General features: G+C 36.9%; 2 protein-coding genes across 3 annotated transcripts; both read right to left on the bottom strand.

Annotated features, from left to right (window-relative positions):
• Positions 1-605: 605 nt before the first annotated feature.
• Positions 606-4,458, bottom strand: LOC307022006 (visinin-like). The gene is made up of 4 exons (XM_079654576.1): positions 4,403-4,458; positions 2,900-3,448; positions 1,901-2,012; positions 606-1,663 (listed from the first exon to the last, which is right to left on the bottom strand). Exons 2-4 carry the CDS (start codon positions 3,278-3,280, stop codon positions 1,578-1,580), a joined length of 579 nt encoding a protein of 192 aa, XP_079510702.1. The 5' UTR covers positions 3,281-3,448; positions 4,403-4,458; the 3' UTR covers positions 606-1,577.
• Positions 4,459-15,268: 10,810 nt separating this feature from the next.
• On the bottom strand, positions 15,269-17,984 carry LOC307021544 (transmembrane protein 238-like). Of its 2 annotated transcripts, none has more exons than XM_079653750.1 (4): positions 17,949-17,984; positions 17,123-17,280; positions 16,328-16,485; positions 15,269-15,713 (listed from the first exon to the last, which is right to left on the bottom strand). In XM_079653750.1, exons 1-4 carry the CDS (start codon positions 17,967-17,969, stop codon positions 15,550-15,552), a joined length of 501 nt encoding a protein of 166 aa, XP_079509876.1. In that variant the 5' UTR covers positions 17,970-17,984; the 3' UTR covers positions 15,269-15,549. The 2 variants fall into 2 exon arrangements, with proteins under 2 accessions (XP_079509876.1, XP_079509877.1); XM_079653751.1 differs by having other exon boundaries at positions 17,958-17,984.
• Positions 17,985-18,022: the final 38 nt, after the last annotated feature.

Here is an 18,022-nt window from a genome sequence, read left to right as displayed (position 1 = left end):
ATTAAGTGCTACTGCATTAGCTTCACCTAAATCCAAATCCTTTGTAAGTGCTACGTACACAAGAGTTTTGTTTCTTATATGAGCAAAGATGCAGGCAAACTGGTGAGTTTTCCGTCTGTGATGGACAAATTCTAAATTTAAATAGCAAGCATGCCACACATTCTTTCGTAAACATCAGCATGCATCATTTTCATTGTTAGCATGTCATTAGGCTAATGTTAGCATTGAGCACAGAGAAGTTTAGCTGCTAACATAGCTGTAAACCCTCCTAAGCGCAGGCCAGGGGTCTTCAACTATAACATTTTACAGTAGGGTGGCCTAAATTGCTATGTATAATCATTCCTTTTTACCTATACACAATAATAAGCTGTAAGAATATTAGTACACAGTCACTTGTTTGCTGTATTTAGCTTAGGTTTGCTAGCTCATGTGATTGCACAAGGTGTCATGGTTTTCAGTAACTCTGAACATTGAGAGCAACACAAAAAACAAAAAAGAACTTGTGACAATTAACATTTTCATGTTTTTTATTTATTGGGTAAATCCAGAACCAACACTTAGTTTTACATGTTGTTTTACAACAAACCTATTTCCAGTGTCCACCAGTTTACTTAACTGTACGATCGTGCCACATGGACAGATTCAACACCATTTAAGACAACAATAAGAAGGGTACAGTTGCTGCACTTACATATTGGACAGGGTTTTAAAAAAAACATCCCAGGCTAAAAAGAGAGACAATAGAAACCAGCATCGGTGACCCAGATAAAAACAACATGGTTCATGGTAAATATACCTCAAAAAGCAGAAGAAGATAAATATTTCCCCCGTATGTTTCCAAGTGGGTTTTCTTCAATTGTTGTTGTCAATGTTGGGTCTCCTTCTTTCTTCCTTAGAGCTACAAACAACGTAATTATTGCTTTTTCACAATCTACTTTGTCATACATTGTTAGCAGCATGGCTATCGCAAGCAACCTGGCTAATGCTAGCTTGCTGTCCAAAGCAAGAAATAGTTATATATATTATCATTTGAAACGGAAACACCAATCTCAGTGCTATGATAAAGGCATAGTAAGCTAAATACTGAAATGTTATTGCCACTTTAACACAAGTAAGTGACATTTTGTATTACACATCAGTATAAGTTCTTAATTCCTGTAATGCTGCGTGCTTACTTTCTTGTAAATTTGACGAATAGGCTTATTTCAGAAAAATATGAATTTTCTTTATTTGTAGGAAAGTGTAAACTAGGCCATGTGTATTGATCATTATTGCCCTCTAGCTCATGGTAGAAAGACAGTAGCCTACTGACCTAGTCGTCTTTAACATTATTTAATTTTCTGTATGATAAAGAAAATGTTTGTAGAGCACACGAATGCAGTATAAGAAATGTTTTAAAACCTCGGAGGACATTCTGCATCGTTATTTAATATTGAACATTGGGTTTTTTTTATCGTCTCACATGCCGTGTGTCTACATTGTATGAAAGTGCTTTCAGGTGCAATTGTATCAGCTGAGCGAAGGGTTAAGTGGAAATGGACAGAAATGGAGAGGGTTACGATGCATATGTCAAAAGGTTACTTCAGAGGTGTATACTGAATCAAACGAAGAGCGTCTTCATTCTCCATCACTCCCTGGATAAACTCGCCTTCTGCTACTCGATCTGGAAGCAGAGAAGGGGGAAAAAGACGTTTAGTTCATGTTATTGAAATTAGAGACACTTCTTAAAGGTTTTAAGGGGGAGGAACTAATGTATAATCTTTATACATCTTTGAATCGAGCTGTTTAGGAAAAATAAATCATTTTGGCTGTTGAATGGGCAGTGCAAAATCTATCATAGAACAAAAGCACCAAGTCACATTTATTCATACATGTGTCCATTTACACTATTGTATCTCACCAGTGTCACCCTTGTCAAAGAACGTCCAGAGTTTGTCTGCCCTCTTTTCAGCTGTGTTTTCATCCGAAGGTAGAGAAGACAGCTCATCTTTCGGAATCAGCTTGAAAATAGCCTGTTTAGGGAAAATCAGAATACACATACTGGTCAATGAAAGAGAGGCATTCAGCATGTATGTATCTCACATTTGACCTTTCTATGTAACGAGATTGGTATTCGGACAAGATGGATGTCATCCCAAGCCACTTGCCCTTTTCCCAGCCCCCACAGATGGAAATAATAAAATATTCTACTAGTCTGACTTCTGCTGTCAAACGGAGTAAAACGATGAAACCCAAATCCTTTCAAATCCACCGTTTTGTCACATCTCTGAACTGATCATGCCTCTACTCACAAAAACAGCAACAAACTGCACTGGTGCCAAGGATAACCAACAAGCTCTTCGGCCCTTTGTTCGGTGGTTATATGACCTTTTACCTTTTGGTTAAGAATACATCTTTACAAACAGATTCTGCCTACGAATTAAGCATTACTTTTGGCTCTGGAAGTGTCTAGTTTCCATCTGTAGTGTACTATGAGTAGAATTTACCAATCATGTTTGATCAGACTTACATTTAAAAATTCTGTGGGTTAAATTCGAACCCAAGGCAATTTTTTTAGCTGAACATTTGCTTGAATCTGGCTATTTGTAAAATACTGAGATCATAGATGTCTTCTTTCAACTCCAACTCCATTCTCGCGTTTTTTTTGTTGCCAACCGGACTGTGAACAATGAACAGCACATATCCGCTGGCCACACAGGAACTACAGAAATACAGCCTCTTTCACCTGGAGCCATATCATCAAAAGCAAATGGGTTCCGAGATTGGCTACATCAGATTTTCAAACCTTCAAGAAAAGAGGGTATATTCACATATTTGGGATTGAGTGATAAACTGGCGTTTAAAATAATTAAACTGGTGATTGTCTTGTTTATATTACTTTCCTTTCTCCAAAACTCACCGCACAGATTTCTTTAACCTCTGACTTGGTGATGTATCCATTCTTGTCCACGTCAAACAGGGAGAAGGCCCACTCCAACTTCCTTGTGGTCTTCCCTGTTGATGTCATGTGGAGAGCGATGATGTACTCCTTGAAGTCCAGTGTGCCATCATCATTTGTGTCGAAGGAGCGGAAGACATGCTGTGCGTATGTTTGGGCGTCACTTTCTGGGAAGAACTTTCCGTAGATATTTTCAAACTCCTCTTTTGAGATGCGCCCTGTTGGACACTGCTTCTTGAAGTTCTCATACCACTGGCTGATTTCAGTCTCTGTGAACTTGGTGTTGAGTTTCAGGTCCTCCAGAATCTCCTTGGACACAATGCCGCTCTTGCTGTTACCCATTTTAGATGTGATTGTATGGCCCTTTAGCTTTCTAGGCCACTAAACACACGTATTTAACCTAAAAAAAGAGACCTCCGCTATTCAGGTGAACTAATAAACGGAAGGCTCCTCCTGAGATATGGCTGCAGTATCCTTCTTCTTTTTTTGTCCTGGTCACAGATGCGTTTTCTGTGAAAGAGCAGAAGCCGCTTGGTAAGCTTATTAAGCGAATCAACCAATTATAAGAGGTGTCACGGACAGGGTTCAACCCAGTTCAAGGCTGGAGTGCTTGGTTATTGACATTTAAATTACCCCTAGCTGCTTTTAAAATGAGCCGATTTCAGTATTGTGCAGAGTAAAATTCTAGACCATGTAGTTGTGTAACCTGACACATTTTGGGAAGCACAACGTCAAAGTAACTTCCTCAACTGATCTCTCCTCAAGACTCAACTGTATTTTTTGCTTTTTGTTTTTATCTTGGCTGCGAGTAAAAATATTGTTTTGCAGTGACTTTCAAATTTGTGTAGGCTTGCGCGGCTTTAATATTTAACCCCTTAATTACAATTTCCCTTGTCTAATTAGTTATGTAGGTCACAACAAATGTCTACCATATCCCACAGGACTCAGTATCTTCAAATGTTTCAAGTTAGCCTCCAGCTCAATGTAAAACAACCTATGATGATTGCATGTTGAACATAAATAAATATTGATACAATTCATAATTGAAGTAAAAAACAACAGCAAGTGGTTAAGATTACAAGGCTTTTTAGTATTTTCTTCAGGAATTCATAATCATCTAAGTAATAAAAAGGTCCTCATGGTACTTTACTTTGAATGGAGATCAAACCATAAAAGTTGCATTTAGACAGACATCCAATAAAACAGTAACAACACCAACAAAAGATGAATCCAAAAATTGCTTCTCTTCATCTATTCAAATTATTCCGTTCCCTGGTCCTGCATTTACATGCTTCATATAATAACTTTTGTATTTTCCTCGGAAAAAGATTCTCTTCAACCTAGTTTAAGATAAATACTACTAATAATAACAATTAGATGTCCTTCCAAAGTGTTCAGTTTCTTGAATATAAAGAATGATGATATGTCATGTTGTCAGTGTAGCTGACTCTGTTTGTGTCCTACCTGTATGAGCAGGGATGATCTGTCTGTGAGCATCAGAGGAAATCAGCCGTTGCTTGTGGAGATAAGTCAATTAAACTGGGTCACTCTGAGGCGGAGCAGCTTTACCACTGTGAATCCCTGAGCTTACAAAGCTTATTTTTTTCTTTTCAGGTAGTCAATTGGCCAAGTCAGATAATAACCACCAAGATAGATTCATGAAAATCTACAGATTTGTAACTGAGAGCAAAATGAAGGTTGTCAGAGCTTATCCCACTTTGGTCCCTTGAGGTTATTGGTTGCCAAATAGTCGGCTGCCTTGCACGAGGGACCCCCTTTGGCATGTCATGAGTTTGTTTGTTTGTTTTGTTTGCATTGTGCTCAATGCATGCTCAAACACATCCCACGTTTCTTTGCCCTCAAATCCATTGTTATCAACTTAAACATGTGAAAGACACGCTCAAGTGCAAGAACGATGCTGTAGACTATCAATCATCACCAGGAAGCACCTCCTAACACTTCCTCAAAATGGATGCAGTTTACTAAGCCTGACCTTCCTAATAGAACTAGGGAGGCGGGTCATGGTGAGGAAGGATAGCACAGCGATGAAGTTGTAAACCAACCGTCAGGGTGGTTTGAAGCCAATGTCATATGACAACAGCTGGTCCGGTAGGGCCAAGAGGGTGGTTCTGAGTGCTTTTAATCTCACAGGGCCCTAGAATGCAGGGTCAGATCTGCTGCCAGGCTAATATGTACAATTGTTGCTCTTGGTGCTGCATGTACGACAGAGATCCACAAGTTACTTGAAGAGCTACCCTTGGCCTTCTACCATACCTGGATTTTCAGCCTATCGTCCTGGCTAGGATATGTTTCCTCTAAACCTATGGTGCTGGAGACTTTCCCCCCCTTCGCCACACCTTTTTGCAGAGGATAGGAGGCGTTAAACTTGTGCCCTGTGAGCGCAGTTTTATGTGGATCACACTAAATCTTACCGTGTTGAAACAAGTTTTAATTTTTTGTTTGCATACGTTTCAGTTGCTGACAAAAACATGCTTGGAATTTATTGATCGGTTCTGTTGTTGAGGTGCGCTAGTGGAGCACGCTCGTGAAGTGTTAGTTCGCCGGAGCCTCGCAACGGGGTAACTGCGGAGCGCATAATTGTGCCGCATTTGCACATAAGTTGAGGCCCCCTCCGCATGATGAGGGCCAACGCAGTCTGCTTGATCTGCGTGTAGGGAGGGGCAGCCCTGCTCATCGAGCAATGGTGCCCGAAGTAGGGGTAGGAACGCCCTTAGGAAGTGCGCAAATATTCTTAGTGGCCAAATGGTGGTAATAAAACGTCCGCGACTTCAATGGGCCGAAAACAACTTTTTCACATTGACTATAAATCAGTATTTTAGGCACATCCACTCCACAGCCTAAACACTTAAATGCCCATTATTTAAACAATTAGTTATTGTCCCTCTCCATTCATTTCCCTGAGCCGAGAGCAGCTTTTGCTCTGAAGCGTCAGGCCATTCTTGTGCCAATGAGCAACTTTCATAGGAATAAGGGGTTCTCGCCTTCAACGCTATATCCAGTTCCCATACATCCATGGAAGGGGGAAAGTACATTGGCCATTTCCAGATGTGGCATCCAAGAGGGTGACTACAGGTATGTAAGGGTTTTCTCACAAATGGGTTATAAAAAAGACATAAATAATTAAAGATAGGACATTGTAAACGTGTGGCCTTTGAGGAACATACCTCTGAAAGGTACTTCACTGGTTGTATTCTTGGATGTATTTTGTCTTTAAGACTAGATAGAATGCAGATATTTTTGTTATTTCCTTTAGTTTAACCAAATCTTGGCAAACTTGAACTGTTTCAATTTTTATGGTGATTAACTGTTAATAACCCTTTTCCAAATAAAACAACCGAAGTCTAACTTTTATTCAGTTTTATATACACTAGCTTCTTCTGTGACTTTTAGTATCCCATGATGGTCAAAGAGTCTGTTACAGCTTTTCATAAGCAGAACTCCAGGAGAAACGCATGATTTCTTTGGAAGGTTATATTTAAAGATATTTCCTTTGTCAATATTTACTGTAATTTGTACACAGTTGCAATTCTTTTGAGATGTTCAATGAGAGAAAAGGAAAAGATTGAGTCTTGACATGTCATACTTAAATTATTTGGACTTGACGGCCCTGTATCTTGACTGAACCCTACACTTAAATGTTCCCTGATTACAAGCACGCTGCAGGTCTTATCTGCTTTAAAAATAACTTTGATAAAGTGAAGTAATTGAGTCCTTACCCAAACTGCCTTGGTCCCTACATTGGCAAAGATAGATAATAAGATAATGGGTTGAATCCAGTGAGTGGCTACGAGTGGCTCTGCTATTTTAAATGTGCTTAACTGAGTGTTGACTGCTGACGCTGACCTGCCATCTGTTCGGCTGTAAACCGGTCTCCAACTTCCATCACAGTACACCAGCTTCAAACTGTATGGTGGCCCCTCGAAGGGTGCAAACCTGACTAAAGCATGGGGGCAAGGCAGCAGTCCTTAAATGTCTGAACTATTTTGCCACTTTAACAGCTCACTTTAATATATCTCATGTTTGTAAAGTGGGTTACAGATAATTTATTACCCAGAGGTATAGCAGGAAGAAAACATCACTTACCATGCTTACATGTACCCTCTGACATAGATCAGTAAGGAAACACCACACAGCCATTTTTTGCTTTCTGACCCAAAGCTTTTTCAATCCCTTCATTAGGGTTCAGCTGTCCAAAACAATATCCATTAATTCAGAACAACCCCAAAACAAACAGACAAAAATGATCATATAAACAGTTTTGTAACATCATTGGTGTCTCTTCTTTTAAGGCAATGAGGATTTATATTCTCTTGCCGATATGTGGTCAAAGAATGTCCAATCTGGAGGACATCCAATGCCATTGACCACTAGAGGTTCCACATATACATATATGAATCCATTAAAATCCTGGCAGATGTGATAAAATATTAGGGTGCCAGTCATCACCTGCCTCTCTAATGTTCTTTCAGCAATACTTGTTATCTTACATTTTCACAATAGTCTTCAGAACATATTCATTTGAAAGATTTTGTTCACAACTTATGCCCTCAATATTGTCATATCGTCAGATCCATCATTGGATTGCCTTAACCCTCACTGGGTTGGAGGGGGCTGGACATTCTGGACAGGTCGCAACATAAGTGGTGGCCAGGCCACCACTCACATTCATTTTCACACTAGTGTGCACAAACCTGAGGCAGCCCAAGCTTTAAGCCAAGGAAACTCCTGTTAGATAATATGATGATGCATAGTACCGACAACAAAAACAAGCTGTATGTGAGTTCAGCCTGATTACGAGGACATAACTGCATTCAGAAATCTTCGCTACACACTGCCACATCAATTCTTTATCTCGGACAAAGAATAGAGCAGCAGTAAGCTGTCTTGGCAAATTGTTAATTCCTATCCTGTGATAAATAAAACCTCTCCTGTTGTGCTGTGGCCGAATTTCTGCACCCTGCCTCCCTCTTGGCACTGTCAGTTGATTTGGATTATGCCATCTGGCTGCCAAGGCTTTGGAGAGCTCTGCCACGTGTCACCTTCTAAGTGAAATAGCTTCTTCAGGTGCTATTTTATTCAGTTTCTTCCCCTCCGCTACCGGCCTCTTAGACAAGGCCCGGCCCCCCCACTGACACTTACCCCAGCCACAACGTAGTCTCTATATGCATTAGATTAATGCACTCAATGTTCATACTGCTTACTGCACATATTTCATATTTCATATCCAATCATTCATTCATAGAATTCTATTTCCATGTACATTTCTGCTTTATTTTATTGCTATTTAACTATATCTTACTACGGTGTCCTTAAAGTTTTTATATTGGATTTTTTGTTTTATATTGGATGTCTGCACCATGACATCAAATTCCTTGTATGTTTGAACCTACCTGGCAATAAACCTGATTCTGATTCTATTTTCTTAGCTTTTAAGAAGAGTAAAATAAATATATTAACCAAATGATTTAGCTGTTGGACTGAATCTGGTGTGAACAGTAACCAATGCAGGCTTATAGCTATCTTTAGTTAACAAGCTTAAGGTAGATATATTCTTGCATCATTTTAATAAACATTATTGCTAACTTAATGTCAGTTACACTTTATTCAAGATTAGATTAAGATAAGACTTTATCTATCCCAATGTAATGCTTAAGTTGAACAAAATCAGTGCATTAAATATAATAATAATAATAATAATAATAATAATAATAATAATAATAATAACAATAATAATAAAACTGTACACTAACAGTGTAGTAAAAGAGCACATTTATTAACAAACTACATTTCACAGATGAACATTTCCCTGGTTTTATCACTAAAATGTTATGTTAGATTTGTTCTGCTTATTAATATTCCATGACGGATATGTTTGACTAGCCTAGCCTTCCTAAATGGTACAAGATGCTTTAGTTCTTACCAGCAAACCAAAACAACTTTTTTAACATACAAATCAATTAAATATATTGGGGGAAATGAGAAAATAGCAACAGTTTTCCGGACAAGTAAAAGGTACATTCCACATTGTGATTGGCATATTGAACTCCAGGAAGTCCTAATGCAATTGACTAAAGATATTATTGTAAAAGTGGTAAAGCTAATTTAGGCCACAGTAGCTGCTGTTTAGCAACACTTTCTTGGTGTTGTGTGTAACATTATGTTGTTTTTATTTGGCCTATTATTATTATTTTAACCCTTGTGTTGTTGTTCGAAAGCTGTTACCGTTCATAGTGTTCGCGGGTAAATTTTGACCCATGATTTATCTCAGTCCAAAACAATATTGTTTTAATTACATCATAACTAAGTTATTATGCATTCATAACTTTACAATCCTGTTGTAATTTTATTTTACGAACCCACAACATATTTCAACACATATTTAAGTAAAGAAAATGAAAAATTCACTCATTATATTCCATATAGTGAAGACAGTGGATAATTATGTTATCTGACTATAGACTAATATTAGAATACAATTTCCCCCCCAAAAGTTTGTCTAAAGTCAAAGATGAATCTTGATTGGGCCAAATTTGACCCCGAGTGACTTACAACAATTCTGCTGGGTCTTCCCAGACCCGAACACCAAATTATACACTTTTTTAGAGGTTCAAGGTTCTTTATTTGTCATACGAACATAGCGACAGAGTAGTTATGTCGATGAAAATCTTAGGTCAAAGGCTTCTCCAACAGTGCAACACAATAATACAGAAAAATATAGTGCAAGTAAATATTAAAAAGTAAATACTTTAGAGACCTTCCGATTTGGCTAAAATTGTCCAAATCAGCTTTTTAGTGTTTATATAGTTGTTGTGGAGGATATCATGAAGCCTTGTTCCGATAAAAAAAACTAGAGCGTAGTCATTATATAATTTTAACTTGAAACGCGTCATGGGAGACCCGAACAAAACATAATGAAATCCGCCGCCATTCATCTCATTTTGACTATTTTCTTCAATTTTACAGTAAAAAAAACATTTAATAAATATAATTTAAAACAATCATTTTTACTTTTTTGTAAAAGATGCTCAACAGCTTCTTCGCTTCACCCATTGAGGTAAGCCTAGCATTAGGTTTATTTGTGTCCCTCAAGATAAGATGTTTTTGGATGTTTTATAAAAATGTAGGTTCAAATAATCCCTTTTTTGCTGATTATTTTGAGCTAAAGTGTAAGGGATTTGGGAAACACCCTGGGCTAATCCTCACTGAGTTTGCACTTCATCTTCTGTATGGCTCATAACTCTTTCTTCTTTTAGATCAGGGATTCACTTCATGCTCCAAATACAAGTCTGGATTTATTGGATTAGCAGTTCTCGTCCCGTAGCTCCTGAGACAAACATTCCCATGTTGAATTCTCACCTCTGACCTTGTTTAGATTTAGTTTAAGCAAAGAAAATCCTTTAATTGAGAGGAGAGAGGGATTACAATGGACGTGGAGAGAGAGAGTAAAGGTGGCGGTGTAAGGAGGATTTGGCAGCAATGCACAGCAAACAGATAATCAATAAAGGGAATGGAAAATCAGTGGTAACCAGAATGGAGCTGAACAGTATTATCAAAGCTCTTTGGCCTGACCTTGAGGAATTTATTCCCAGAATAGGGGTGTTTAATCTAGAACCCTAATGTGCATCCTGGTTTCCAACGGGGTTATCCAAAATGTGAAGAAGTGACAATTTCACTCCCAAATGCCATTTCAAAGTTAAAGTATTTTGTTATTTACCCATTAAACATGGATTAATGGATATTTTTGGCAACTTGGGTGCAACCCAAAACTAGTTGTAAACACAATATTAAAATATTATAACCTTTGAAAACGATTATTACTTATGGGCAGACATTTCCTATTCATGAGTTTCGGAGAAAGTCATGTCATGTTTCTGGAAACCTGATAAAGGTAATTACAATATTGACGTTCTTTTATTTCTGTTTGTTTGAATTAAACTAAGTATGTTTAGTACTGCTCTTAAATATACATTTGAAGTACTTGTACTGCATTTCCATTTTAAGTTATAAGGCATGTTTTGTGGTATTCTAAGTTATACTTCCAAAAAACACTGCAATGAAAATATTTGTTGCTAGTTTATTTACATATTCAGAATGTTAATACAAAATATAAGTCAACTCCGTATATTAACATTAACTCCATATTAACCAGCTGCAACATAATAGTGATGAATTATATGCATATATATATTTTAGGAAATGGGCCGTCTTGCTGCATGAGAACTCGAGAGGAACATCAGAAGTATTTATATCTAAATACTTTCACAACTGGTTGGCTTGTGAGTGAACATTTTAAGTATTCTGTTGAGCTCAATCTTCCAATTTAAACCTTCTAAAAATCACCATACACGTAACTAGAAGTTATACATGACATTTTGAATTTGACACTTGACATCTCTGAGGTAAATGTCCTGACCTCACCTGTCAATATTGAAAGCAAGGCCTGTGAGGACATTCTCACCGTGGTTAAAATCCCATTACCTTATAAAGACTGTCTGAAGGGGTAATATGAGGTCATTCAGGGCGACGTGTGGGAGGGGGTCATAGAGAAACGATAACAAGGTCTTTATGTCCATCTTGTAAATAACGTCAAAGACCGATCTGAGAGCAGTCTTGGGTTTACAACAAACAGTTCACTTCAGTCCAGATTTAATCTCGTTGTACCATATGGTGGGGGATTTAACAAATGAGGGCAACTCAGGTAAACTCTGGTGAGCTTTCACACCAACGAAAAACAAGTCCAACTGAATCTAAGGTTGGAGATTGATTTGAAGGAATAAACAGAGTTCAACTGGGGTGAAACACACTGAAATTGGTGTAAACTAATATCAAATTTCATTTATTTGTCATAATTCGTCTCTGTCTTAAAGCTCAGACGATTGTTAGATATATTTATGTGCAGATGCCAATTTACTGACAAATGTAGATATTATAAAAGTCCAAGGACTTAAAATCTGACACTATTCTGTTCAATATTTTTAGTCGTCTCTGCCAGGGGTTAACATTACACTATAATCTCTGTTCATAAATGTGAAGTTTGTATTTTATTTTAATTTTATCTTGATTGTCAAAGTTAGTTTTCATATATAATACATTTAAAACCTCTTAAGCCCCACGGACCCGGTTACGGGGCCGAAATCGCGTCATTTGCAGGAAACAACGTCTAAGGAACCTTAATATTTAATAAACTATGAATATTTGAACTCAAAATGCTAACACTGACCCTCTGAATTAGCCCCGAGCGAAAAATGCTAACCTATTACTGCACCGAAAATCACTCCTAGCACCCTTATTACTTTTCCTAGCTGAACATCCAACACATCATTTAAGATTGCAAGGAGACACCAAATATATTGCTACCCACTTTAACACTCAAAGATTACAAATTCGTGGAGAAAATAACAAAAACCTACATCAAAACATGTGGGGCTAGGTAGCCAAAAACGCTAACATGGTTTACCTTGGTCTTTGTCTGGTCAAAACTGGTCTTCAATGGCATTAAAACGATAAAAACGATGGTGTAGTTAATCCATAGGTTAATCCAATCTGTCCCAATCTGTTATCCCAATGTGTCCCCTTTGAAATGTTCTGATAATCCATAAACAATAAAACTGCTTTTCTGTTTCCAGATATCAGAGCAGGGATATTCCTACGCTCTGCAAAAGATTGCATGCGCAGAGACGCCAGCTTTTTTTTTTAACATGAGAGTCTATGGGATGATTTCCCTTCGATCATTTTGGCTCTAACGGTCAGGAAGAGATGTCACATGTCAAAATCAAGCAAGGGGGGCCAGAGATATGGAAAATCCACCCAAATGACCCCAGAAGAGGGTTTTTTTGCTAAATCTGTCTAAAAGGGTCAAATATCACTTGTTTTGCATCAATCTTGATACAGGGTACTTATTATCTGTTGTACTTTGGATTCCTAAAGCTTTTAGTCTACTAAGCCATCATCCAAGGTTAGTTTTCACTATAAGTACAAAATGTTTTTGGGACAGACACATCATTTACAGTTTTTTACCATGTTCAATCTGAATTTTCTTTAAAATAAAAAACATCTATATTGATTCTGACTTTTCTACATCCAACTCACAAGTTTATCATTACTTTGAGAAAAAAGATTATTAATTTAACCCTTTTAGAAGGGAAGATATGGTCATTTGTTCTGGGAATGTCATTTTCGAGCCTGAAACCTGAAAAACAGGCTTGGGGCCTGACAGTTAAGGTCCAAACAACAGTAAAAAAAAAACATGTCAGTTTTTCATGCACTGGTCAATTTTAGGAGATTATTGATGCCTTTTTTCAGAAAAGTGAAAAAAAATGTTTTAGCTGTTTATTTTGCCATCTTTGTCAATCTGCGTCAGTAGATTTTTGATTATGTTACCAACAGAAAGCATTACTGATAGCTCATTTGCATATTAAACATAATATTTCAGAAAACTTGTTATAAAAATCGTATTTATTTGCGTCTTAATGTTAATGATGAACTTAGGATGTTCCACGGTGATCTACATTTTTTATAGCTGTTTATAATATTTTCTGATTTCTGGATTCGAAGTCCCCTCTGCAAAAACATTTGGCTCATCACTAATCTGAAACGAAATTAAATTAAAAAGAATGAACCTGGCTGCATCCAATTTTCAGATTTCTGTGTTGAAAATGTAGGTAAATTAAGACCTAATATTTGATAAGATCAAGTCATCATCATTTTCCTATTTCAACATGATGTAAGTAGACATTATTTTATGTGTGGCTCCCCTTAAAATATTTACGAATGGTTAGTTAGCTGTTTAATTACCTAGCTTATTGGCCATATATGGCTAATAGTTGCTATATAGGTTTTTCTGTCTACATTTTGATTATTATCCACAACTAATCAAAATCTTGAATTCATCAAATCTATAGATGTTGCATCCCCTTTGAATAAACTAGTGGTATTGATTTGTGGAATTCCCTTTTTGGTCCCGTGTTTGTTTAACAGGATAAAATGCTGTGATTCAGACCAGGACACACCAGGGTCTTCAGGTGAATCAGATTATCTGAGACCTGCCCAGGGACACTTCTTTCCGGCCGGAAATCAAATCTGCTGCCAGGTCACTCCTGTCCTGACTCTTTTAATGGATGTAATCGGGTGTAAGCAGAGTTAATTCAACATATATTCATTTGACTAATCCATTGTAAAGAAGAAGCTGAGATAGAACATACACACATAGAGTCACATTTTCTTACATAATTATATCTGCCCTTATCTCAGTGGGGTAACAAGGTTGTGATTGGCCCCGGTGCAAATATTGTTTTGGTTTGCTGTACATTATAAATGCAAGCTATTACATTTTTATAATGCTGCTGAACTTGCTGCTGCTAGCTACAGTACAATACAGGTTGATTAAACGGTTCGCTCGTCACGCAAGGTAACACATGACCTGAAAGGGAGCAAGGTCATTGGACAGACAAATGACTAATTCATTTAGGTTGCATGGTTACTTTGAAGACTGTGTGAACCGGTCAATGCCATTAAAAATATATATTAAAAAAAAAAAATGTGCATGGGCCCCGGTGCGTTGCACTGGCTGCACCGTCGAGTTACGCCACTGCCTTATCTCTTATTGCACAAAATGGTTTGCAGATGTTGTTGTAATTCCTGTTGGTCACCAGTAGACGTCAGTGGAGGTTATAGGTCTACTAATTAGTCTGACTTAAAGTCTATTAATATTGATTGATCCCAGAGAGGGGACAAATAGGGTATGTTGATAAAACTGAGTAATATGCTATTTTTCTTCTCATATTATGTTTGGAAAATACTGCACTTTATATGCACATCTTAATTTAATTTTTTTAAATGTGTTCTAAATGTTGCTCTAATGCATGTTGTTACATCGCCATCTTTGCAAAACAGATCTAAAGAAAAGCTACCAATATTCCTGAATGAAATATATAACATTATATGCATAATATGTTTATGCATACATTTAAAAATGTTTAAAATATAACATTAGTTATACACATACTGCATGTATCTATTCAATAATATATCAATGCTATATAAAAATGTTAAGATTATGTATACCGTGAATGTAGTGATATTTAATCTAAAATACAGTGTGTTGCGCTTATGTCTTTCTGTTAACTTTGAAGAAGTGCAATGACAAGTACAGAGCTATATCTACAAATATCAATATACTCCATGTTCAAATCGTCATTTATTTTTGGTATTTAACTTATTAACTCATAAAAATGCATGAATGTGTATTAGTATTACAAAGAGAATCTCATTTATATTGTTGAAAATGTAATTTTAAAAAACAGCCATGTATAATGTATCAAAAAGTGTTTATTTAAACTAAATAGGATAAACTGCTTTACAGATATTCAAATACTATAAAAAAACAAAGAGATATTAAATCATAATACATACACCATCAATAACAGTAATAGCACAGCCGGTGCACATCTATGACTGAAATGTTTCTGACATGCTTGTAACACTAGGACATTGAGAGTTTGATTCAGTGGCTTCTATCTCATATTAACACTGACAAAAAGAGGCAGCAGCAGACTTTCAATCTGAAAATAATCCAGACTTCCTGTTTGGTCTCAGCGGTGGTGTCGGTACACACGGATCTTGCGGCTGAGGTTGCGAGCGAGCCGGTCCACGGCGCTGCCGATATGTCCCACCTCCTTCTTAGAGGTGAGGCCCTCGATGTTCCCGCTGTACCACAACACCCACCCAGCCAGAGACATTACCACGAACAGAGCGCCTGCAGTCAGATCAGTCAAGAGTTTAGAACACAGACAGTTAAGAAACCAGAAAAGGAAATAATTCAAATAAAAAATATCACTTTTACAAAGATGTATTGCATGTGTTGCTTTACTTACTGGGCCAAAACAAGAATTGGTGGTTCGTATAATATGGATATTTAATCAAATCTGATATTTGCACCCTTTCCTACTTGACGAACAACAATTTCGTTCGGGGTAAAATAAATTATATGGATTCTTTGAGTAAGTGAAAGATAAATGTAAAAATAGGTATTAAAATGCACTTCTGCATGTTGACATCTTGAGAACAATAAACATATACAAATATTGCAGTGCACAATTGCATTCTTGTTTTAGTTCATTGATGAGTTGCATGTTTTTGTATTGTGTTTTCTATACTGAAAATCCCTTTTTAACATTTAACAATTGAAACCCTAGAACAAATAAAAACAATGTGTGAACTGAAAATCATTCAGAGCTTACTGTACCTCCCATTGCAAAGGATGAATGTTTTTTACTTTAAATTCCATTCTCTTCTCTATTTTAATGCTTTTGTAATTCCTCCCTTATTGTATCCCGTTGCCAGTGTTGCATTTTAGGGATAATTGCATACCAGTATAGACCAGTAAGTCTCCAAAGTCATGTCCATTGATCTCCAGGGTAGCGAAGACCCCCACCAGCAGAGCGGCTCCTCCCAGTAAATCCATCAACACAGCAAAGGCCAGAGCCAGCTTACAGTGGGAGAGGCCGTCACACAGGCCCATAGTGGAACTGTGGATGAGGGAAGAGGTAGAGAAAGGACTTTTATTATCTAAAGCAGGTACACAAAACACATTCAAACTATATCTTTACCTCAACCAACAATGATAGTAAAATCATGCTTTTACATAAATGCATGATAAAATGACTAACTAACTAACTAAATACAATATATAGTATAATAGTCTAACAGTCACATAATAACATGTTTATACTTTTAATACTTACATTCTATTACATAAGTAACATGTTCAATGCAGGACTTGCAGCAGAGTATGTTTACAGTGTGGTAATAGTTATTTTACATTAGTGAACCATATCAGTAGCTTACTTCTTCCACTGTTCTAATATTCAGTCAATATTAACCACCATGTTGATAGCCCACCACTAACTAAACGCTGATGTGACTCGTGAGGCTGTCCATTTTTGGAGGGCTTTCAGTGGAAATAGGATTTCATGTCTGTACGCTTTCTTAACACCACAACAACATGTATTGACTCTATCGTGGAGATTTCCCTACAAATATGGACAAACTAAAGATATTGGTGTTCATGTGTTACAGCCCTCCTCAGATGAGTCTTTAAAATTCTGCAATACAAATAAAAAAAACATAACGTTTCCCACCGTCAATACTTCTACATTGACTCACATGTTATAGGTGTATCTCCAGCTGCATACAATCTTGCTTTGTTTGTTCTTATGCGAAGTTTCTCTCGTGCAGTTTTTCTTTGTTTCCGCGTTTACTGCATTTACCTGGACCCCGCCCCCCAGGTGACACGTGTCCGGTCTGCCCGTTCCCACCTTCGTCTTTAAAGGAGAAGAATAACCACAGGTTATGTTAATGTTTCAATTACACTTGTACAAAGATTATATTCTGCAATACCCTTTCGTAAATGTTTAAATGTAATATTAATTACGTGTTATGTCTTTGTGTGAGAACATGTCACGGTTTATATGGAGACATTATATGCAAACATTTCTAACTAAAAAAGGCTAACTACTCTTTATCGTAGTCCATTTTATTTGTATTATTTAAAATAACTCAATGAATACAAATAGGCTACTAGCTTTATCAACCCAATTGTTAATAATCATTTGGAAAATCCCATATAGCCTACAATGACACACACAAATAATTTGTACTAGGCCTACATAAATAATACAATTCTCTAGAAAAGCTGAAAAAAATAAAAGCAACAAACACCCAAATAATATAAAAAACATGTTGAATATATACTTGTTAATTTGATGTGCACGTTTTAGTATGTTTTTGTTCCTCCTATTTTTTTTGTATAACTTTAATATAAGTTAGGCTACTTAACTATCAGGCCTTTGGTCTTTTCTTTGCCAAGTAGGCTACATATCCTGGCACCCTTTTTTTCTTCTTTTTTCTATTCACTATTTTGTGTTGTTTGTGTTTTACCTATCAATAAAGTTAGGGTTTAAAAACTTTGATCCTCATCTATCCAACCAACCTGCAATACCGTTAGGAGCATTTCTGACTGAGTGGAGTCAGAGTGGTCATGATGTGCAGGTGTTCAGTAGTTCC

Source organism: Notothenia rossii (genome assembly GCF_949606895.1).
Source record: "Notothenia rossii genome assembly, chromosome: 10".
Classification (NCBI taxonomy): Eukaryota; Metazoa; Chordata; class Actinopteri; order Perciformes; family Nototheniidae; genus Notothenia; species Notothenia rossii.
This window is presented reverse-complemented; position numbering and strand designations above follow the sequence as displayed.

What these genes read in the sequence shown, in the direction of transcription:
- LOC307022006 (XM_079654576.1), bottom strand. Translation starts at nt 3,280, where the DNA reads ATGGGTAACAGCAAGAGCGGCATTGTGTCCAAGGAGATTCTGGAGGAC. An exon ending in AGGTTAAAGAAATCTGTGCG is followed by an intron (nt 2,013 to 2,899) that starts GTGAGTTTTGGA and finishes TTCCCTAAACAG; the next exon opens with GCTATTTTCAAGCTGATTCC. An exon ending in CTTTGACAAGGGTGACACTG is followed by an intron (nt 1,664 to 1,900) that starts GTGAGATACAAT and finishes CTCTGCTTCCAG; the next exon opens with ATCGAGTAGCAGAAGGCGAG.
- LOC307021544 (XM_079653750.1), bottom strand. Translation starts at nt 17,969, where the DNA reads ATGCTCCTAACGGTATTGCAG. An exon ending in TGGAGATACACCTATAACAT is followed by an intron (nt 16,486 to 17,122) that starts GTGAGTCAATGT and finishes CCTCATCCACAG; the next exon opens with TTCCACTATGGGCCTGTGTG. An exon ending in AGACTTACTGGTCTATACTG is followed by an intron (nt 15,714 to 16,327) that starts GTATGCAATTAT and finishes ATCTGACTGCAG; the next exon opens with GCGCTCTGTTCGTGGTAATG.